Source organism: Monocercomonoides exilis, assembly GCF_001643675.1.
Source record: "Monocercomonoides exilis strain PA203 chromosome Unknown scaffold1-2713096, whole genome shotgun sequence".
Taxonomy (NCBI): domain Eukaryota; phylum Preaxostyla; order Oxymonadida; family Polymastigidae; genus Monocercomonoides; species Monocercomonoides exilis.
Genome location: NW_027150546.1, coordinates 2,222,501 through 2,245,615, shown reverse-complemented (window position 1 = coordinate 2,245,615; position 23,115 = coordinate 2,222,501). Strand labels below are relative to the sequence as shown.

Below are 23,115 nucleotides of genomic sequence, written 5' to 3'. Positions count from 1 at the left end.
TCTTCATTGAACTCCTCAAGCACAAGTTTCCCAAACAGCAACATCTCTGCAATGTCATTCAGAAACAGCTCAACATTGGAGATTATCACCCACCGCACAGCCTTACTCTTCTTTTGCTCCGCGTGCTCCTTCAGAGCCAAGTATGCACAAAATGGCTAAACCCATGTCTCGGCTCCCCGACCCTTTCCCACCCAAGACTTTTCCCTTTTTCAGATCAGCTGCAATCTTGTCTTTGTCTATCCACCGGATTATCGATAGCGTACACACCAGCGAAAACTTCAGCTCTATCTTTAGCTGCATTTAAACAAACAACTGTTGCGTGAGAGGCATCTAGAGCATATGCGCAGTTTCACACACCATCTGATCTAGCAACGCAGACACTGAGCACATTGGCAGCTCCATCACTTTGCATCCAGCTGGCAAAGGCTCTGAACCTGCTGCATTCTCCTCTTCACAGCCTTCAAAACATCAGTAAAAATCCCAACTCAACACATGCTCTTCCAGCTAATTCACCTCCCCAACAGATCGCTGTATATTCTCTCCATTCAAATCCTTCGTTTTCTTCAAGTTCCGCTTCTTTAACGCAAGATCTATTTGCTTTTTCAACAACACTCATGCTTCTCCCCACTTTCACAACAACTCTCTTCCCATTCAGGGATGGTCCAAGTATCACAGCACTTCCATCACTAATGATCTCTGTTAACTTCTTCTAAAGCTTCAAATAAAACCACAGCGGCATAATCAACGAAATCAATGACAGAACCATTCCTCTTTCAGCAGAAGCCAGTGAAGAAGACATGGCAAGTGGAACCTCCGACTTTGCTTGCAATCTGTCGATTTCTCTGCTGATCTCCGTGCTATGCTGAATACGGCGCATCTTCTCCTTCATCTCTATCAGCGACCTCTTCAGCCATTGCACACCTGCGTTGAACTTCTCGCTCAGCTCTGGAATCTTCCTCTCGTGTATCTGAATTATATTGTTCATTAAGTTCAGCTTTTTCGTAAGTCCACTCGATCGCTTCATTAATCGCCATTCTGAATGAACTATTGTAGAATTATGACAAATTCTGTGTTAATCTCCTTCTCTATTTCCTTCAATATTTCATTTTTATATCCAAAACAACTTAATCATATTATAATTTATTTAACAAAGTCTGATTTAATTGCATTTTGGAACAGGAAAATGAAAGTAATGAAACATTTAAAGTGAATTACAACAATGAATAAATATTTCTAACAAAGATGGAACAGATATAGCATTAAATACCGGACAAGATCGATATCTCAATAACTGCAAGAGGAATAACTCTATTATTTTTCCTCAAAATATATCTCATCTATACAAACTCATTTGAGATACAAGACTTTCATGATAGCTTCGTTTGGGCTCAGAAAAAATATATATCGAAATCTAGGAGAAACTCAAAATACTATTTCTCAGAAATTTCAAAAATTGATATTTCTGAGCATAAATGAAGCAGTTTTGAAAGTTTTGTATATCAAATGAGTTTGAATAGATGTGATATATTTTGAGGAAAATTAATAGAATTATTCCTCTTGCAGTTATTGAGATATCGATTTTGTCCGGTATTTTATGCGATATCTGTAGTGTTTTATTTATCAATTCTATTTTTGATCTTTTCTGATGATTGCAAAAAAAAAATCACCTGTATTATCATCACTTTCCAACACACAGCCAAAAACATATTTTAAACTTTAAATATTTTTGAAAAAATACTCAATTTTATAAAATATGATTAAGAAATGGTGGAACATTGATTGTATTTCTATATTATCACATACAATATTTTTTCGAATCTGTAAAATGAATAAAGGCATAATGTTCCTTCTAGTGAACCTATAAAAATTACAATTCACTTAACAAAAAGGCATAATTATTTTACAAGTGATCTTTCATCAACACTCTTCGATAACGAAAATATTTTTTATTCTTTATAAAATAATTTTTTTGGGTTTTGTTTCTCAAAATCGACTGTTAACAAATTGATATTTGCGTGATTCTTTAAGAAAAGTCACAAATGTTTAATTTTCATATAAATTAAAAATAACATATTTTATTAAATATTTTGTTAACAAATTACAAACTTAACTTAAGTGGAATCTATTTCTTGATAATGCTATATAACACATTCATGAGAGATATGTGAGTGGAAACAGAAATTTGAGCAGAATTAGAAATATATAACTTATTTGAAAATTAAACATATGTAACTTTTCAAAAAGAATTACCCATTTTGGAAATTTTTATTTGGAAAATAAATTTTGTTAATATCAAAACACTTTTAAAAGTTGAACAACTTTGTGAATAAGGGCTATTTTTTTTGATTAATTCAAAAATACCTCAATTTAAATATTCAATTGAAATTTGAAAAAAGTCTGATGAAAGTTATGATGTGAATAACATATCATTCTACAATTTTTTAAGTTTTGTAATATTTGTCATTATTTTTCAAATGCTTATATGAAATCTCATCATGAATTTTTTTTGCAATTAATTCATGGATTAAACCATAAAAAATGGATCCTCCAAAAGAAATTTCTAACCGGAATAAATAATAAATATTTCGTTTTTTCCGTTAAACAGAAGAATAATAAATAAAACTGTGAACTTGTATAGTGTGATTTATTAACCCGAACTTTTTTAAAAACCCGGACTTTTTTTTTAATAATAAGTTGATTTTTCCCACTTTTTATATTTTTTATATTGTTTTCAGTATGTAAGGAAAAATCAATGACTGAAATTCTTGATTAAATTACTATACCTAATCTCTGATGGGGAGGGGAGATGGGGGGGTTAGCTCCTCCATCTCTGATAAGTGCCTCCCCTGAGGAGATTAGGTAATAGCAACGGGGCTGACTAAGTTAGAATTTAATCGAAAATATTTTTTTTAATTTTTTTTCATTACAAAAAAAATTTTTTTTTAAAAATAAAAAATGATCATTACCAGAATTTTTTTGTTATGAGTGTTGTTAAAAATAAAAAAGAACGTGGACAGTTAATTCTTCGAGAAAAAATGATGTCATTTGAATATCGAAGAATTGAAAATCGATTAGAACGCATGGCACGTATTGTTGTTGATGGACATGTCAGAATCGTTGATGCAATAAATACCAAAGAGTTCTCTCGTTCAGCAATAATTAGAGCAGTTTCAGCAATTGAAAGCGGCAGAGCTGTTGCAAAACCTGGCAGGCCAGAACTATTCAATGAAGAGGACAAAAATATAATTGTTGGAGTTATTAAAATCGAAAGTTTATCCGGAACAAGTTTAAATGCAAAGAGAACAAGAGAATTAGTTTGATTTCACATTTATTTATCTTTCGTTTATAATTATAAATATGTTTCAGATGGAATCCGTTCTTTCCGACAAAAAAAGACGATCAGAAACTGATGTTGATGAAAACGCCAGTGTGTCCAAAGCACATCCTTATTTTACGAAAAAGAAATTCAGAGCTCAAAGTGTCCATGCTCAGAAATGTGGATAACCAACGTCTTTCGTTCTCCAACTAACAAGCTCTTTTTCCCTTTTAGGAGCTTCTGCAAAATCTTCATAATTAACATCATTATTCTCCTTCTTTGATCTTTAACACTGATTATTTTTCACTCCGCTTATCTGATTCCTTCAAAACTCTGGTGATTCACCATTCAGGAGTCCCAGCTGGATTTCATACAACACCTGCAAACATGCCAAATGCCACTTTGGTTGTAACAGCTGCTTCAGATGGATAATCTCTCGAAAGCGTTGTGTTGTGGCCATGCCACAAATAACCATATGAAACGCGAGTTTTTCTGAGCGCATTCATTGATGTTTGGGATAACAACGATGGATGGATGACGGAAAGCATATTTCAAAGATACGCAGAAGAGGTTTTATTAACTGGAATCATTGAAAGAAGGAAAATATTAATGAAAATTAATGGGAGATGTCTTCTTCTTTTAAATTCTCACTCTTCTCGGGCTCAGCCTGACATATGGCAGAAATTTGCTGATAACAACATTGACGTCGTCACTTTTATTCCACACAGTTCACACATCACACAACCTCTTGATCGTGGTGTGTTTGCTGTCCTCAAAAAATGCATCAACTCTCTTTACTCTGTGCCTCCAGATTCTTCCATTTCTCTTCGACGTGAGGCCATTTCCAACGTTCTTCCACAAGCTCTTCAGACAGCATTACTTCCTGCAACTGTTGTTTCTTCGTTCAAGAAAAGCGGCGTGCTTTCAAACGAGTGGCATTCAGTATTATCAACACTTCCAAAGGTAACTTCAGTGACATTGAAAAAGATAACACACAGGTTAGATTTTTTTGGAATATTTTCACTGAACAAAAATTGCTTGAAGAATGGAAAAAAGAAAAGGAAATGAAAGAAGATATGAAAAGAAAAGAAAAGAAAAAAGAAAACGAAGAAAAAATTCTTTTCGCAGCTGAAAAGCCCAAAAAAAGAAGATTTAATAAATCCCACATTTTAAATGATGATATTTTGGATGATGAATCAAAGCAGAAAAATTCCAGAAAAATTGTTAAAAGAGAATTCATTGATAATGTTTATTATTGATCATTTCAATTTTCATAATAAAAACATGATTGCTTGAAAATAAATTTTTCTCATTTCAAACCTAAATTAAAAAAGTCTAAGTTTAAAATTCACACAATGTCTTATTTGATGCGAAATGATTTTTCTCTAATAGAAAGAATAAAAGAAAATCAAAAAAAATTTTTTTTTAGTCAATAGCAACATCTTGTTAAAAAGGAGTTCAAAAATTGTTTTCGAAATGAGCACCATAACTAATTTTTTGTGTGTGAATTGAAAAAAAGAAAGAGTGAGTTTTCGAGAGCAGCGCGGGGATGATGTCAACTGGGCCTGTTTCATTAAAGGTTATTGCGCTTGGCGAATATGGAGTCGGGAAAACATCTTTGTTTTATCAATTTGTTCATGATAAATTTGATAATAGATTCTTGTCAATCCGTGATGATTGTGTGAAAAAGGTTTACCAGATTCATTTAGCATTTGAAGCAAACATATGGAATGAACGATTTTTTCCCATCAATTTGTGAAAATTTTGATTGATGTTGCAATGTGCAGGAAGTTGTTGTTGATGGAAGGATTGTGATCCTCGAAATAATTGACTCATGTTTGCTCTATCTTTTATCATCAGTTCAAAACAAATGATTTATTCTATTTATTCAAAATATCTGGGAATTTTTTTTGTTTTAAATCAGCAGGTGGATTCGACATATATCGATCTCTTTTGAGATTGTATTGCAACGAGGTGGATGTGTGCATCCTTGTTTACGATGTGACTTCACCAGAATCGTTTGTTAAACTAGAATATTGGAGAGACGAATTTCTGCGCTTGGGTGATCCTCAAGTGCCGAAGCATTTTCCATTTTTTGTTATCGGAAACAAGATTGACCTCGAAGAATTGAGAGCTGTGTCCGCTAGGAAAGCTGAGGAGTGGTGCGAGTCAAAGGGCAATACGGAGCATTTCGAAATTTCAGCGAAAGACAACATGATCGTCAAACAAGTGTTTCTTGATATTATTCGAACGGTTTTAAGAAGAAAAGCCATTGAAAGTGACGACGGCCAACAGGTTGTGAAAATTCAAGCGGATGTCAAACCAAACAGAACTATGTGTTGGAGTTGAAGCTTATCGTTCGTGTTTCTCTGCAACAAAGAATTTGCTTTCACACAATTCAATTTTGCATCTTTTAAACCCTCAATCTTCTGTTCTTGTTTCTGTTTTCGAGCGTTTTTTTTCCTTCTGTTTTGTGTGTTTTATTTTTATTTTTTGATGAAATTTTATTATATTTGTGTTCTGTTCTTTTTTAATTTTAACGTTAAGTTGATGTTTTTGAGCAAAAGAGCGAATAAAGCAAGACTGATTGATATGATTTGCAACATTGTGGGAATTAATTTTGGAACTATTTGAATATTTATGTTGTCAAACTCAAATTTTCTTATTGTTTCTTATCAAAGAAAAAACATAGATAGTTGTAAGATTCAACGCAGATTGAATCAAATTATTCAAATAGAAAAAATAATTAATAATTGTGGGGGTTATTTAAAATATCCGCTGTTTATTTGAATTAACTTGCTTATTTTTAAAATCTTCGTCCTATTTTGTATTAAATGTTCAAAACATGAAAAAAGATTACAAAAAATTATTAGCATGATAGATTGATATGAAATACTGAAGTTTCTTTTGATTCTCTTTTTGCAAAAATTTTGATCTTTCAATAATCAACTTCGAAAAAAAGAACAATTCGATTATTCGTTTCAAATGCTGTTCTAACTTTTGTAATCGAAAATGTGAGTTAAATAATGAGAGTTTGAATGAATGCTGCAATTAGAAATTCAATTTTCCCAATATACAAATCATAAAAGCTTCATCAAATTTTTAGTTTATTTCTTCGCAATTGCAAACTGTTTCTTAATAACTGTAACATCAACAACAACTTCTGTGCCATTTTGTTCAGCACTCATAAGGTAATTACTGCTTTTTTTGTTTTAAGCAACTGCAATTTTCAAACAATGTTGTTTTTCATTTTTCACCTTGCTGAAAAACAATGTTTAAAATCATGAACAAGAAATATATAAAACACTGAATTTTAAAAAGTATGTATGGTTATTTTTCAAGATTTCGCATCGAATATTAAACATTTCTATTTTTAACAAATTTAACTTTTTCGATATTTATCTTCTAATTTTGCAAATTACACAATTTTCTTACAGTTCCAAATTCTATGAACATTTTGCCTTTTGTTGATCCATGTTTTTATCTTTCTTCATCCTCAGGATTACTCGCAAACAGATATATAATTAATTTGATCGCATTTATTTATTCTCTCGTGTCTTCATCAACAGATTTCTCTTCCGACACATTCAGAACACTATCAAATGATCAATCATTACTTCCCTCAACAGCCAATCCACTTCTCTCTGCGCCTTCAACTCCTCTTTCCTGCACCAAACACGCCCTTCATCAAATGCTGCTGTGGTGCATATTGGAAATGAAACTCATAAATTGAAATCTGGAAGATTGGCTTTTTCTGAATTGAACAGTTATCTTTTTGAGTGGTGCGAATGGAATGATTCAACTGGTGGATCAAGTTATGGTGGTGCACTTTATGTTAGTTGTACAAATGCAAATCTCACAATCACTTCTTGTTCATTCAACAATTGTTCATGCACAGGTAATGGTGAAGAAGGCGCACTATACTGCATATATTTGTTAAAAGTCAATTTTTCAAAATCCAACTTTTTGAACTGCCAGGCGAGACACGGAGGAGCTGCTTATGTTGGGTTTCCTCAATCAAATTCCAATTATTACGTTTCTAAAAATAGAGTGGAAAGTTGTTCAATCACAAACTGGTGCGGAACTGGTTGGTATTTTGCGATTGGCGGTTTTCCGTCAAACGGTCAATTCTTGTTTTCCAAATGCAAGTGCATCTCAAATTCTGGTGGTGATTCAACCGGTTCACTCACATTTCGTTGGCCTCCAACCAACAAGCCAAATCAATTTTCAATCAATGATTGTCAGTTCATAGATAACAAATTGACTGCCTCTGTCAATTATGGAGGTGCTGCCATTATTTCTATTCAACTTATTCTTGGATGAATGGAATAAAATTCATCTCGTTTTGTTTCTTCGATGGCAACACCGCAACTAATGGCAAAGGCAATGATGTATTTTTCAGTGACAATGCAATCACCCAACTCACCATCAGCCGAAGCATCTTCCACCTCACCTCCCTCACCGCTCCACTCACCCTCAACTCCTCCAGCATCGCCCACATCACCTCCTCAGCCACCCCGCCAACTGTGTCCTCTACTATGCCACCTTCCCTGCCCTCTGCCTCTCCCTCGCCGACTGCACCATCACCAGCTTCAACTCAGCTCCACAACACCAACAGAATGCCACCAATGGCGGGTGCATCTCATTCGCCCAATCTGCCCCTGCCAGCACATTTTCGGTGAGTAAAACCACCTTCTCCAGCTGCTGTGTGAGTGAAAGGAAAACGAAAAACGAGAAAATGAAGGAGGAAAAAATTACACAGAATGCAGGATACCAATAGAACAAGAAATAATGGCAACTTTAAGAATATTTTTTAATTTGAGAGGAAGCGGATATATATGATTCAATGAAGATGAATTTTGTAAATGAAGAGAGAAATGATTATGAAAATAAAAAAGATGCCTGAAGTGATAAGAAAGAGAGAAGCTTTATTAAAGAAAAAGAAAAAGATACAGTTTCAGTAGCCATCTTTCGTGAAGTTTTCTGCTGAATTGTTAATTGAATTGCGCTCATGTCAAAAACTTGTGATATTCTCCTCCACCACTATCATTCAAATGTGCAGGTTCAGCATCAGGCAGCCGTCTATGAATGACTCCAGGTCGCTCAACAGCAGTTCGTCTTCTCTTTTCGGCTTGCAAGCCGTTTCAGAGGAGCTTGCGCCAGATTACACTGAGAGAAGAGAAAAAAGCCCATCACCAAACAGCATTTTGAGAATTGGCATCTTCCGTGACGAGCAGATAATCATCTTTGTGGTCTTCGCCTTCGTGGTTGGATCAAAGATATGTAAATAAAACTTCCCAGCTTCTTCATTGATCCTGTTCATCTGTTGCTTGTTTCTTTCGTTCCTCAGTTTTTTCGGCTACACTCACTTTGCCTCCTGAATCAGTTTCAGCATCTTTTTGTTTGTTTTCCATGGTTCAGAGCCATCTTTGTTGGAGTCTAAAGCATCATGCGCTTAATCGCCCAGTCTGCATTCCGTCTTATTGCACAGCCCAGCTTTGCTTCCACACATCGATAAAAGTGAGACAACTTGTGTGGAGCCCAGATCTCTGTTCCCTCTTTGCGATGGATACAGCGTAATTGAAATCATACAGACATGTGAAAAAGATACCTCAGCTCAGAATTAATCTCGCCTCAATCCTTCATTTGTCGCTGAATAAACAGAAGAAGAAGAATTAGAAAGTTGAACAATTAGAGTTGCTTGAAACGAGATCTAGACTCTTTTCGCTGGCAGATTCAATTTATCACCAGGCTTCATATCTTCGTGCAAAAAGACCTTTCTGTGTGCACATGAGGAGGACAATGACAAACAGTGCTTGTATTATCTCACTGATGCATTCAACAACCCATCGTCTGCTCGCATCTGCACTGAAACATCTCGAAGTGTTGGTGACGGGTCTTCTCGAACAATAAACAAATAACTTATGCACAGAACTGCTCAATAAAACAAACGATATTTGTTTTTTTTCTTCAGTTGCAGAGCTTATTCCTCTTTCTTCAACATCCTCAGCCACATCTTTTTATTTTTCATGTTTCTGAAATAATTCCTGAATTCGTGTATCTTGTGAAAATCGTTTTTTTTTCTCTTTCTGCTCGAAAGAGCTCATTTCCATAATTCAATGAATGATATTTTGTTCTAATTTTCATGAAAAATATCAAAACTTCCTCACTAGCACGGACAATTCTGTTCAACTCTAAACTTATTGACTGTATTCAAAAATAAAGACAATAATCTCTCTCAAACCTTTCACGTGTTTTTTTCATGTTTTTCATTTCATATCATGCTTTTTTTCAAATTTCTAAATTTCTTATAATAATGGAACAGTTTTCAATTCATTTTTTTCTACAGTCTTATTAGGTTATACCCATTGAAAACCGGAAGCAGAACAAATTTGGTACAAAGTGAGGTTTAAATCAAAATAGATATGACCGTGACCCATTTTTATTGTTAGAAAAGAAATATTTCATCTGTATTTCTCTAATATTCTTCTCAAAAATTTAAGTTTTTCTTTTTTTGAAAAATGAAACAAAAGCATGATTCTGCATTATTCATTAATTATTTGACATTTTGCCAAATGAATAAAAATTGAAAAAAAAAACTTTATTTTCGAGTTTCAAAAAAAGAATGAGAAAAAGAAAAAGAAAAGAAGAAATAGAAAATTAAAGAAATTTATAGAAATATACAGAAAAAAGAAAGGCTTGATTTTTGAGTCACAAAATGAAAAGAAAACAGTTTGGTTAAACATTTACAAAATAATCAGAAATATTCAACGATAAATTATCAAAATATATTTTACTAACAAGAGAAATTTCTCCATAAAGGCTTGTTGTGATATCTTCAAATCCTTCTTCTTCCATCCTTTCGAATATCTTTCTTTTCTTTTCTTTTCTGTCTTTTTCCATTTCATCAATCTCTTTTATTTTCAATCGCCTTGAAATTTCAATAAAAAATTGCAAGCAATAATATGTCATTTTGCCTTTGATTGTTGATTTTGGAATCTCCTCCAAAGCAGCATCAATGGCACCACTTTTCAACAAGCCTTCAAGTTTCACATTTTTCTTTTTAGCTGCTTTTTTTAACAAATAAAAACACGTATAATAAATATCTCTGTAATTATCTTTCGCGGCATTAAATAATAGCACAATTCCTTCAACAAGCAGAACAGATTCTTCATTTCATAATTTGGAACACAGTAAGAAATGATTTACTGTATTGATCCATCTCCTGATAATTATCAATTCTTTCGCTTCTTTTCTTCTTTCTTCTTCTTCTTTTCTTTTCCAATCCACACACTTTGAAAGCTCTTCCAGTTCTCTTCTTGTCTCGCTTTCAAAATGAAGCTCATTCACAATTTCATCCTCCAGCTTGTTTCAACCCTAAGTCGGGTTATCAAAAATCTCCAAGCAGATTGATACGCAAGTCGTGTGAGATTGCAATGTTTCTGATTATACAGGATGATTTCCTTCAGTTCATTCAAACGCACAATTTTTCTTTTTTTCTGATCAAATACTGGAAAAGAAAAATATCAAAAATATCAACAATAAAAAAAAATATTCATGCGCAGTATCTAACATTGCCCAATGCAAGCAATGCAGTTTCCACTTCTTTTCGTGTTTCTTTGCTTTCATCTTTGTTTGCAGCCACTTTCAGAAGGCAGGACACACAAATGTTTGTCATGGTTTTATTAATGGACTTAAATTCGTTATGCAATAAAAGGAAGCATTCACAGAGATCAGTCAGAAACTTCTCGTTTTCCCTTCTTTTTTCTGAAATTCTTCAACAATCAGATTTTTAATCCTTTTTCCCAATGAAGATCTTTCAAAGAAACTTGGAACAAATCCTTTCAACGAATAGAAACACCCCATGTGCTTCAGCAAAAGTGATGTATTGCTCAAAGGCATTTTCTTTTCTTCAATCATTTTTGCAATTTTGTTGAACAATTCAATTGCGCAAGTTGATTCAAATTCATGCTTGCTCATCTTATCGATCAGTCCATTCATTTCTTCAACTTTGACTTTCTGTTCATCCTCGTTGCAACCTCCAATTTCGTCAAACAGCACTTCAAAAAATACGAAAATGGTGAAAAACTGTTTGTTTTTCAAAAATTGTCACAAAAGAACAAATTCCAAAACTTGTCCACAATGTTCATTTCTTGAATACCATCATCTCCAACATCCATTCTGTTTGTGATTCATTCAGGATTCAATGAGCACAATAGTACTTCAAACAATGAAATTATCAGCAAAAACAAACTTCTTTTTTTTATTTGACTGTTTGAAAATGCTTTTGATAAAATTCAATTTGATAGGTTTTTTCAATAAACAAATGTGCACTATGTTACAGCAACAAAACCATGATTGTTTTGTATTTGAGAAGAAAAGCACGCATTTTTCTTTATTTTGATCAAACCAAAAGCTAATATATTGAAAAATAATTCACTTTTTAGAAATTGAAGAATATACAAAAAGAAATTCACTTTCAATATATTCAACTTCGTTTTTTTTCACAAAAATAGATTATGATTGAAAATATAATTATTTTTGGATTTCCACAAATAAAATAATTTTTCTTTATTGTGAAAAAATTAAAATGAAAAATGATTTTTCATCGGACAAAGCCATCTTAAATTATATCATTTGTTTTTCTTTCAAATTTTGTCTGAAAAATCACTCAACTTGAAGAAATAACAATTATACAGCGAATTTATTAACATAAGAGCTTATTTCATAAACTCCAAATATTTTCTTTTAAAAAATGGTCAAAAAGACTTTACAATAAAAATATATTTGATTGCTTTTTTTATGGATGGAAATGATAACGAACTTTTAATTCAAATCATACAAGAAGATTCAAAAAAGTTGAAAAAAAAATAAATCATTTTTGTCAAAATTAAATATCAAAGTTATGTTGTGTTCGAAGTCTTTTCTTTTTGCAAGCACAAATTTAATTTCAATTGCTGAAAAAGATTCATTTGTTTCTCAGCTTCTTCTTCATGCGATTTGATAGACAACGCATGTTCACTGAGTTTCAAGTCGAGATATTTAATTTCTGAAGAGATGTCAATATCGCTAACAACATCAAGTTCTTCCTCTTTTTTTGTATCGGGTTTCAAAGATTCATTTTTTTCTTTCTCTTTCTCTTTTTCTTTTTCTTGATTCTCACAGGAAATTATCTCACAATGTTTTCCGCTTTTTGTCACATTTATTGCTGTTGATGGACCATCCGCTTTATCTTTTAATATTTGTGTGAAATTTTGTGAATTTTTTGCTGACACAAGAGTTGCATTGTTGTTCATCATCCTCCTCATTGATGCTGAAGATGTTGGTTCTGTTCTTTTCGGTGGGCTTCTATTTGATTTCATCTGGTTTCCGCATTCTTCTCCTTCGCTTTTCTGCTTTGCCCCCATGAATTGTTTTGCATGATGCTTCATTAACTTGGATGGCGATGATGATGATGATGATGATGATAACTTATGTTTGTCTTTATCTTCTGAAGCATCCATTGGTAAACGATTCATTTGCAGTTGGAAACACAAAGAAGAAGAGGAAGAAGATAAAGAAGAAACTGATGCAGACAGTTTCTGAGGTGTTGCTAAAGGAGAAGAAAAAGATCTGGCCGAAGTAGACAAAAAACGGGGCTTTGCTGTTCTTTCTCCTCTCACATACACATTCCTTACAATTTTCTTGCTTTTTTCTTGTTTTGATAAATTTTCATTTGAAGCATCATCACCATCATTCACACAACTTTTATCCAATTTTTTGTGTTCTTTTTCATCAGAAAAATCATTTGCACTGTTTTGAAACATCAGCTTTTCTGTTTCTTCCTCCAAACACTCCTTCTCCTGCTTGATATTCTCCAGCTCTTCTGTTATTTTTTCAAATTGCAATCTTTTCTCCATTCCAAGCACAGTTGGAGAGAGACGAAGAGGAGACACATCAGAATGAGAGGAATGACTTGAAGCTTGCCCAATTGCATGCTGCTTCTCTGTAGATGAACATGCAGAATTATCTGAAAATTTTGTGGTTTTGCTCTGTGAAGATGGAGAATTAACCCCTTTTCTTTGCTCTTCTTTGGCTTTAAATGGAATATTTGATGCTTTTTTTGGTGTTTGTGCAAATTGCGATGAAAATTGAAAAGAATTCTTTTTTTGGTTATCCAACTGGGAAGCAGAAGAATGCAATGATGATGAAGATGACGAAGATGGAGATAAATCTGAAAGAGAAGCTTCATTTAAACTTCTTCTGAAAGAACCCTTTTGATTTCCCTTGCAAACTTCTTGAGATTTTATCGAGTTATTTTGAACTCCTTTTTTTGTTGGAGAGTAAAAAGATGAATAGAATGAAGAAGCAGAATGCTCCGCTTCTGAATGTTTTTGAATTTTTTCATTAGTTTTTGTTGTTTTTGTGGTTTTTGTGTTTTTTGAACTTTCTTTCTTTAAATTGATTGAATCTTTGTTATCAATTTTGGTTGAATTCTCACTGACATTTGCTTCTTCAGCATAAAAATCAATTGCTTTCTTGTCTTCCTCCTTGTTCTTTCCTTTCTCTTGAGTCTCAAATTCTTCATCCTTTTCTTCATAAGCATTTTTCTCGTCTTCCTCGTTTTTCTCTTCCTCTTTTCCTTCCTCTTCCTCTTCCTCTTCCTCTTTCACCTCACATTTCAAATCGTCAATCTCCTTTCTATTTTCTTCAATTGAATTTATTTCAAAACTCTTTTCTTCTTCTTCTTCTTCTTCCTTACTGATTCCTTTTTCTTTTTTCTCTTCTTCTACTGCTTTTGTTTCTTCTTTAATTTTTCTTTCCTCGTGTGCTTCATCTTCTTCAATTAGTCCATTTTCTTCAATGCTTTCTTCTTCTTCTTCCTTTTCTTCTTCATCTTTCTCCTCTTCTTTCTCCCTCAAATCTTCCTCATCTTCGCTTTTATCAGTCATTTCTTTCTTGTTTTCGTTTCTTTCTTCTTCATCGTCTTCTTTCAATTCTATTGCTTCTTTTCTCTTTTTCAATTCCTCATCTTCATTTCTATTTTCATCCTCCTGTCTTTCATCTTTCTCGTTTTTCTCTCCTTCTTCACATTCTTCTTCCTCCTCCTCTTCTCCCTCTCTTTTATTTCTATCTTCTCCTTCTTCTTCTTCTTCTTCTTCCTTCTCCTCTTCTTCTTCCCCTTTCATTTCCATTCCATCTTCTCCATTCGAAGCTAATGCTAATATTTCTTCTATATCCTTCGTTGCTATCAAATTATCCTCTTCTCTTTCACTCTGAAAATTTAACAGATTTTCATTCATTTCTTCTTCTTTCTTCTTCCATCCTGCTTTTTCTTCTTCTTCCTCCTCCTCCTCAATAATTCTTTCTCCTTCTCCTTCTCTTTCTCTTTCTCTCTTTATTCTTTCTCTTTCCTTTTCTCTTTCTCTCCTTCTCTTCTCAATCAACTGCAATACAATTTTCATTCTTTCCTTTCTTTTGCTTTTTGTTTCTTCATCTTCCTTCTCTTTTATTTTAATTCCTTTCATTATTCTTTTAATCTTCTCTTTTTCTCTTCTTTCTCTTTCTCTTTCTTCTTTCTTTTTGTCTTCGTTTTGTTTATTTTCTTCTTCGCTTTCTTTTTCGCTTTCTTTTTTCTCCTCTCCCTCTCCTTCTTCTCCTTCTCCTTCTTTTTCTCCTTCTCCTCCTCCTTCTCCTCCTCCTCCTCCTCCTCCTTCTCCTTCTCCTTCTCCTTCTCCTTCTCCTTCTTTTCCTTTTCTTTTTTCCTCTTTTTCTTTTCCTTCTTCTTCATTTTCTTCATTTTCTTCATTTACTTCCTTCAAATTTTTCCTTCTTTTTTCATTTTCTGATTTGTCATCCATTTCTGAGAAAGATTTTTTTTGCTCTTTTTGTTCTTCTTTCTCTATTTGATTATTACTGTTCTCCTTTTCTTCATCTGTTAATGTTTCTATATTTCCTTCTCTCTCTTCTTTCTCCCTTTCAACTTCTTCTTTTTCCTCTTTCACGTCTTCTTCTTCTTCTTCTTCCTTCTCTTCTTCTTCCTCTTCTTCTTCTTCTTCTTCCTTCTCTTCCTTCTCCCTCTCTTTTATTTCCTCCTCCTTCTCCTTCCCTTTCTCCTCCTTCTCCTTCCCTTTCTTCTTCTTCTTCTCCTCCTCCTCCTCCTCTTTCCTTTCATTCTCATTTTCTCCTTCATTTTCCATTGATTCTTCCAGTTTTCTCATTAAAAATCGAACTTTTGCTGAACTTTCACGTTGCTGATCATATTCTTCTCCGTCTAAACTATCAAATTTTTCATTTTCTTCTTCTTCTTCTTCTTCTTCTTCTTTGAAATTGTTGTGTTTTCCATTCATTTCCTCTTTTCCCTCTTCTTCTCCTCTTCTTTCTTTCCCTTCTTTCCCTTCTTTTTCTCTTTTTGAAGGTGAAAAAGTTCGAATTGATGAAAAAAATTCATTTTTTGGTGATAAAAAAATGTTGAAATTTTTTTGATAATTTTCTTCTTCTTTTTCTTCTCTTCCTTCTCTTCTTTCTTCTTCTTCTTCCTTTTCCTCTTTTTCCTCTTTTTCCTCTTTTTTCCTTTCATTTTCAATGCATTTATCATAAAAATCGTCATTTTCTTCAATTTTTTCATCATTTTCTTTAAATTTCTCTTTATTTTCTTCATTTTTCTCTTCATTTTCTTTGTTTTCTGCTTCAAAAGATCCAATTTTAATTCCATTTTCTTCCATCAGACGAACTTCTTCCTCTTTTTTTCTCCTTCTTTCGCTTTTTTCCCTCTCAAATTCAGCCAAAAGAGAGAAAAGCTGAGAAGAATAAGAGGAGGAGGAAGAGGATGATGAAGAAGAAGAAAAAGAAAAAGAAAACGAAGAATGAGAAGGAGAAGAAAGAGAAGGAGAAAATGAAGAATTAACCTCAATTTTTCCATTTTTTCCATTTTTCTCCATTTTTTCTCCATTTCTTCTCCATTTTTCCATGTCATTTTCAATTTTCTTCGCAAATTCGGAAGAAGTTCGAGTTTTCAGCCAGCTTTTGAAGCCGAACGAGGAAACGCTTTCTTCTGAGGCAGAAGAAGGAGAAGGGAGAATGATGAGAGAAGAAGGAGAAGAGGAAGAGGAAGAGGAAGAAGATAAAGGAAAAGAAGAGGAGGAAGAGGAGGAAGAAGAAGAGAAAGAAGAAGAAGAAGATGATGATGATGAAAGCGGAAAATGAGAAGAAGAATTAGAAGAAGAAGAGGAAGAAGAAGAAGGGGAAAATGGAGAAAATGAAGAAGAAGAAGAAGAAGAAGGAAAAGCAGAAAGAGAAGAAGAAGGTGAAAAAGAAGGCAAATTATTATCAGAAACTGAAGAATTTGAGCTTAAGACAGAAGAAAATTCATTTTTTTGATAGTTTTTGTTCAAAAACATGTTTGTTTTCATTCCATTTTCTCTTCCTCCTCTTTCTTTTTCTCTTTCTTCTCCTCCTCTTCCTCCTCTTTCTTCTTCTTCTTCTTCATTTTCTTCATTTTCTCTTTTTCTTCTTCTTCTTCTTTCTTCTTCTTCTGATTGAATTGACCATAACATTAAAGCTGGATTATTCAGAGAACATTTACGAGAAGAAGAAAGAGAAGAAGAAGAAGAAGTTAAGAACTTTTGAGAAGAAAGAGATGATAATGAAGAACAAGAAGAAGAAGGAGAAGAGAAAGAAGGAAAAGAAGAAGAGGAAAAAGAAGAGGAAGAAATTTTTTCCATTTTTTCATTGTTTTCTGATGAAATTTGCTCATTTTCTTGTTTCGTCTTCGTTTTTTCTAATTTTTGAGTGGCTGAAGAGAGACAAGAATTGAACAAGTTATCAGGAGAAGAAGAAGAAGGATATGAAGAAGAGGAAGAGGAAGAAGAAGAAGAAGAGGAAGGAGAAGAAAGAGAAGAAGAAGAGGAAGAGGAAGAAAAAGGTTGTTTCAATTGGAAATTTTCTCTTTTTTTGAAAGGAGAACGTAAAGTTTGTGAAATTTGTGATATTTCTGTCTTTTTCATTGGAGAAGAAGGAGAAAAAGAAAGAGAAAAAGAAGGAGAGGAAGAGGAAGAAGAGGAAGATGAATAAGAAGAGGAGGAGGAGAAGGAAGAATTTGAAGAATTCTTCATCATTTCTTTCGGAAAAAAGGCAAATAAATTGCATATGCCATTTTTTGAGAAGATTGCTACGAAAGAATTTTCAGTGCAAATAAGTGAATGAAATGGAGATGGTGATATTGATATTGAGTGCTGAAGTGAAGAAGAAGAAGAGGGGGAAGAGGGGGGAGAGGGGGAAGAGGGGGAAGAGGAAGAAGAAGAAGAAGAAGAAGAGGGAGAAAAGGGGGAAGAGGAGGAAGAGGAAGAGGAGAGGGAAGAGGAAGAGGAAGAGGAAGAGGAAGAAGAATTTGATGAAGAAGAAGTTAAAGGTGTTGATGATGAAGGCGGGGAAGAAGGAGAAGAAGGAGAAGAAGAAGATAATGATGATGAAATAAATGATGATGAAGTGAGTGATTTTCTTGTTTCATTCGAAACACCAGAAGAACTACTGATTTGAGGTTGCGTATTAACCAACGAAGAATTTTGACATGGAGAAGTTTCCTTTTTCATGTCAAAACTGAACAAAACGGAAAAATCTCTCTCTCTCAGAAAAATGACATGGCTTTTGGCTACTCCGCAGAGAACGCGAGGAAATGTTGGTATTTCCTTCATTTCTTCAAACAAAACATCGTTTTTATGATCCATTATTATTTTCCTAACATTAATGTCCAGAATTTGCTCAATGAATCTAAAGTGTGTGTCACGAATTTTGAGCATTGGCAATTGAATCTTTTTCTTTGATTTTGATAGAGAAGGTGGAGTTAATGGTTGTTCTTTCTTCCAAATTTCCAATATTCCTTTTCTTTTTTGTACAATAAATGTCAAATCATATGACTTATTAACTTCTGCCTGAATAGAAGCATCTTTGCATTTACCTCTTGGCAAACCCTTTTCTGTGCAATTGAGACTTGCAAATGAATAGATAAATTCAATATCTAAAGGCAGTTCTACTCGAGCAAATGGAAGAGAAAGATCGAATAGTGAAAAATATAATATGCTTTCTGCATAACATCGGACTTCGAGGATCTCTGGCGAAATAAGTTTCATTGACGATATCTTTTTAAAACTTATCGATTGCAAAGTATTCAATAAAACTGCATCCACAAGAGAAATTATATCATTTGAATCCAAAATAAGAATCCCTCCAGTTGCTTCAAAAAATGGAGGAATTATGCGTGGGCATATCATTTGTCTTATTTCGCATCCACTTTTAAAGTTGATTTCTTGCGCAAATTCAAACGTGTTTGCATTAATTGTTTTTATAGTTCCATTTGACAATCCAATCCAAATAGTAAATGAAAAAGAATTAAAGCACAGGTTCGTAACAATGCTGTTCATCTTTATCTCTTTAACAAGAGAGCCGTGGACTGATTCATATACAAACAGACTTTCATCAACTCCAATCCACAAAAAACCATTCTGCATCAAAGAACATCTTGGTGCTCCATGATAATTAAATTGAAACATACAGTTATGTATATTGAATTTATATTTATTTGATGAGGACATTTCTTGAAACTATTATAATCAAAATCCTCGAAATCTTTCGAAAAAAAAAACAGAACAAAATTTGATTGAAATAAAAATGGGCTAAAGATTGGATAATTTTTTTTTTTAGCAAAAAAAGAATTGAAATTTAATATGAAACAATTGAAACAATTGTTTAACATTTCAAAAGATTTCCAAAAGCCATGCTTTCAGTTTTCAAACAAAATAGAATATATCTGAAGTGTCGAGATGTGGGATTTTTTTCCTGAAGCGAAAAACAAAAGTGGACTTCAAAATGATTATGAATTCGTATTTGCGTTTGTTATTGAATTTATTCACTAAATATCTTTCGTTAAAAGAAAAAATAATTGAGCTTGAAGAAAAAGTTTTGAAATGAAAAAATAAACTTCTTCCAAAAAAATAAATAAATTCAACATAGAACAAAAGAAAAGCATGTGAAATGTGCTTAAAAATGTAGTAGTGAAGTGAATGAAATGAATTTGAGCATGTTTACAATTTAACATCTTTTCTTCTTTTTCTTTTTCTTCATCTTCTCTTCCATCAATTTCTTTTCCAGCATTTTTTTGCCTGCTTTTCCATACAGCCCAAGCCTTGCAATTTCCATCTCAACTTTCAGTTTTTCCTCTGCCTCTGCTTCTTTCCTCTGTTTTTCTTCAAACTTCCTTTGTCTGTCGATCGCTTCCATATCTTTCACTCGATTTCGAAGCTCTTCAACCATCTCACTCAGCTGCTTTATATCTTCATTCCAGGCATCGCTTGCTCGTAAAAATCTGCAAAGTATATTAAAATCAATGAAGTCGTTGAAAATAAAAAAAAATATTCATAAAAAAATATTTGTTAAGTTCTTTCAAACGATTCTTCGGCTCTTTGCCTTTCGCGCTTATGAGTGGCTATTGCAACTGCATATTCTTCCTCTTCTGCTTTGGCTTTGGCTTCCATCAGAATTCTTCGTTCTGATGCTCTTTTTAGTTTCAAGCTAAACGGCTGGATTCTTTTCTCTGCTTCAGCTCTAATTGATTCTTCAGTTGACTTTTCAAAAATAAAAATAATAATAATAAATAATAAATAATAAAAGCTTGGTATTGATGTTGAGCTTAAATGCATACATTTGATAATGATGAAATTTGTGATTCTAGTCTTGTTTTCTTCTCTTCTCTTTCTTTAAGTAATTCTCTTCAAAAATACGAGAAAAAGTGAAAAGAAATAATAAAATTTAATAAAAAAATTTTATTAAAAAAAATGTACCTTTCTTTTTCCACCTCGATATGATGAAGGTCCAAAATTCGTGAACTTTCATCATTAAAAGCTTGATGGACAAGGCGCGCATGAGAAAGTTTGCTTTCCAAATCTGTCATTGTTTTTGAAGATTCTTCCATGCTATCCCTAAAAAAAATTAGAAGAAAATTAACATTCTTTTTCAAAAAACAGATAATAACAAACTTGAATGATTGTGTCATCAGTTGCTGTTCTTGATACAAAATGCGTAACGACTGTTGCAAAAATTGCGTGTATTCTTCGATATGTTCATCCTTCATTTTTTTATGTGTCATAACGTTTTGCAAATCAGAAAATTTGCACATTTTTGAAATATGAAAATATAAAAATCAATTCCAAAAAATTCAAACCAGTTGTTTGTGATGCTCTTCTAAATCGTGTATTTCTTTTAGGATGGCGTCATCTCTATCAAGCTGCGTAAACTGATGAGCCATGAAAAAGTTCAAACAGGAGAAATTTTGTGGTGGTTCGATCGAATGTGATCTTTGTTCTCATTTGTCCTTTTCAGTTGAAGAATATTTTAAATGAAAATCTTTCTTTCTTCTGTGGACACATTTTTACAAAATCATGTGTACGAAGCATTTTGTGAAAAGGACAAAGAAGGCAAACATGAATTTGTTGCAACGCGACACCATTCACCAAAGCCAGATGATCATTTCGAACGCATTTCACAGTTTATTAGCGTATGTAATTCTTCAGAAATTTGTAAAAATCATACTAAGTTTTTTCTTTTATTTTTTTAAAGTCCGACAATCTCGAAGAATTCAAAGAAGTTTTATTAACTTGCGATATTTTGGTATTTGATATTGAACAATGCTTGAGAGACGCAAACATTGCTTTAGACACACTTTCAGCTGCAACATTTTATGATGACAAGAAATTTATTTGCATATCCTCGTTTTTGACATGGGCAATGACCCCCAAAAGTTATCAACCCCCTGAAGAATCTGAAGAAGCTGAGGAAAATGAAGAAGAAGGTGCAGAACCAAAGCAAAAACCGCCTCCAAAGCCCATACCATTTAATGAAAATGATAAGCGAAAACGTCAAGCTCACCCACAATATGTTGAACATCTCACATTCGAAAAAATGCTTCTTCGATTGGATGGTGCACAACATGGACGACTCCACACTGTCGTACTGAACCCAGGTATTCTTTACGGAGACGGAGAAGATGTGTTTCACGCGTGGTTCAAAATGGCATGGGACGGAAAACCCGAGTGTCTTCCGCTGTTTGGGGAGAACGGAAACAATTATGTGCCCACCATTCATGTATTTGACATGGCAGAGATCGTTCGGCGCGTTGTTGAAGAACCAAACAAGAAGAATCTGATTCTGTGTGTCGACAAAGGAAAGCACACGCAGCTGGAGATCGGACAAGCACTGGCAAAAGTGATGGGGACGAACAAAGTGAAAGTCGTGAGTGAAGACGAAACACTTCTTTTAGGAGGAAATATTTCTCAATCTTCCTCTTCTTCTTCTTCTCAAGAAGACCCCACCATCCCACCCACAGGCATGCTTGTGCGCTGTCTTCTAGCAGATGTCCCAATGGAAAGCACAGTTCTTCCTGAGTGGAAGAAAAAACTGAAATTTCATTGTTCAGATTTCGTGAGGGGGATGGCAAAAGTCGTGAGGGAGTTCAAAAGAAAGCGAAATCTGCAGCCGCTTCGCATATTTGTGCACGGGCCGCCGGGGTCGGGAAAAACCGTGCTGGCAGAAAGAATAAGCAAGCACTACGATATTGAGCATGTGAATATTGTGAAGGTGCTGGAGTATTACAAGAATAAGGTGTGATAAAATGATTGTTTATTTATTTATTTTTTTTGAATACATTTTTGTGTTTTATTTTATTTTTCTTTATTTTTTTCAATATTATTTTTTATTTTGGTTTGTAAAATCCTTCTTTCATGTTAACATCTATCCAAACAAACATTTTCATAATGCATCAAAAAAATAAATAAATAAATAAATAAATCCAGCCCTCACCTTCACCACCTCCCTCTTCTTCTTCTTCTTCTTCTTCCACCCCTGACGATTCCTCCTCTTCTTCTTCCTCCTCCTCTCTCAAGCCCAGCATCACCTCCTCCCTCCAAGATGCCGTGCGCACAGCCCTTCTCCTCAGCCCCACAGGCAGGTTATCCGATGGATTAGTGAACAAAATGATGAGGGAATATCTGATTAGACAAGAATGCAGAAGCAGAGGGTTTGTATTAGAAGGTTATCCACGCTGCTTGGCCGATGCGAAGGAGCTGTGGACGGATCGGGTTGCAGAGGCGGAGAGGAGAGCGGAGGCGGAAATCAGTGAAGGAGGAGGAGGGGAAGGAGGAGGGATCAAACCGGAGATTTGGGATGAAAGGGAAGAAGATGAGGAATTGGAGGAGATTGAAAGAATGGTGAGGGAAGGGGAGGAGGCGGAGAGGAAGGAGAAGGAGAAAGAAGAAGCAGGGGAAGGGAGAGAAGAAGGAGAGGGGGAAGGAGAAGGAGAGGAAGAGGAAGAGGAGGAAGGAGGAGAAGGAGAAGAGGTGGAAGATGAAGATTTGGGGGAAGTTTTGGAGCCGGATGAAGAGGAAGAGGAAGGAGAAGAAGAAAAGAAAGCGAGGAAGAATTTGGACAATGGAATGAATTTAGCGCAATGTGAAAAATACGAAAAGGACGAGATGAAAGAAAGAAGAAAAGAAAGGTTGAGGATGAAGGAGAGAGAGAAAGAAAGGGCAAAATGGAAGATGATTGCGGAGGAGAAGAAGAAGAATTTAGAAGGAGGAGAAAGAAAAGGAGAAGGAGAAGGAGAAGGAGAGGAAGGAAAAGAAGGAGAAAATGGGGAAGGGTATGAAGGAGGGTTAGGAGAAGGAGAAGAGATGAGGGACGAATATGACGAAGACGAGGAAGAAGGGTTTGAAGACGAGGAAGAAGACATCGATGACATGATGCCTACAGCTGGCGATATCGCTGCTGCTGCA

At 34.2% G+C, this 23,115-nt stretch overlaps 7 protein-coding genes across 7 annotated transcripts in view; 4 read left to right on the top strand and 3 right to left on the bottom strand.

Annotated features, from left to right (window-relative positions):
- Positions 1-102: 102 nt before the first annotated feature.
- Positions 103-985, bottom strand: MONOS_10937 (uncharacterized protein; the record flags this gene model as incomplete). The annotated part of the gene is made up of 4 exons (XM_067863423.1): positions 103-294; positions 358-458; positions 514-709; positions 764-985. 4 exons carry the CDS (start codon positions 983-985, stop codon positions 103-105), a joined length of 711 nt encoding a protein of 236 aa, XP_067736554.1.
- A 2,095-nt stretch (positions 986-3,080) lies between these two features.
- Positions 3,081-3,748, top strand: MONOS_10938 (uncharacterized protein; the record flags this gene model as incomplete). The annotated part of the gene is made up of 3 exons (XM_067863424.1): positions 3,081-3,314; positions 3,367-3,427; positions 3,669-3,748. The coding sequence occupies 3 exons, from the start codon at positions 3,081-3,083 to the stop codon at positions 3,746-3,748; spliced, it is 375 nt and encodes a 124-aa protein (XP_067736553.1).
- Positions 3,749-4,865: 1,117 nt separating this feature from the next.
- On the top strand, positions 4,866-5,665 carry MONOS_10939 (Rab7c1; the record flags this gene model as incomplete). Its single annotated transcript, XM_067863425.1, has 3 exons — positions 4,866-5,006; positions 5,104-5,152; positions 5,241-5,665. The coding sequence occupies 3 exons, from the start codon at positions 4,866-4,868 to the stop codon at positions 5,663-5,665; spliced, it is 615 nt and encodes a 204-aa protein (XP_067736552.1).
- Positions 5,666-7,672: 2,007 nt separating this feature from the next.
- MONOS_10940 (uncharacterized protein) lies at positions 7,673-8,002 on the top strand (the record flags this gene model as incomplete). Its single annotated transcript, XM_067863429.1, has 1 exon — positions 7,673-8,002. One exon carries the CDS (start codon positions 7,673-7,675, stop codon positions 8,000-8,002), a length of 330 nt encoding a protein of 109 aa, XP_067736551.1.
- Positions 8,003-12,219: 4,217 nt separating this feature from the next.
- On the bottom strand, positions 12,220-18,885 carry MONOS_10941fu15332 (uncharacterized protein; the record flags this gene model as incomplete). The annotated part of the gene is made up of 1 exon (XM_067863430.1): positions 12,220-18,885. One exon carries the CDS (start codon positions 18,883-18,885, stop codon positions 12,220-12,222), a length of 6,666 nt encoding a protein of 2,221 aa, XP_067736550.1.
- A 271-nt stretch (positions 18,886-19,156) lies between these two features.
- Positions 19,157-20,594, bottom strand: MONOS_15331 (uncharacterized protein; the record flags this gene model as incomplete). The annotated part of the gene is made up of 6 exons (XM_067868202.1): positions 19,157-19,655; positions 19,739-19,914; positions 19,992-20,058; positions 20,131-20,268; positions 20,326-20,414; positions 20,511-20,594. The coding sequence occupies 6 exons, from the start codon at positions 20,592-20,594 to the stop codon at positions 19,382-19,384; spliced, it is 828 nt and encodes a 275-aa protein (XP_067736549.1). The 3' UTR covers positions 19,157-19,381.
- A 60-nt stretch (positions 20,595-20,654) lies between these two features.
- MONOS_15330 (putative adenylate kinase) overlaps positions 20,655-23,115 on the top strand; it is a 3,767-nt gene continuing 1,306 nt past the window's right edge. The window contains exons 1-3 of the mRNA XM_067868201.1: positions 20,655-20,843; positions 20,906-21,946; positions 22,138-23,115. The exon at positions 22,138-23,115 is cut by the window's right edge and continues 401 nt beyond it. Of these exons, the coding sequence (XP_067736548.1) occupies positions 20,685-20,843; positions 20,906-21,946; positions 22,138-23,115 (2,178 nt within the window). The 5' untranslated portion in view covers positions 20,655-20,684. The remainder of the gene's footprint in view (positions 20,844-20,905; positions 21,947-22,137) is intronic.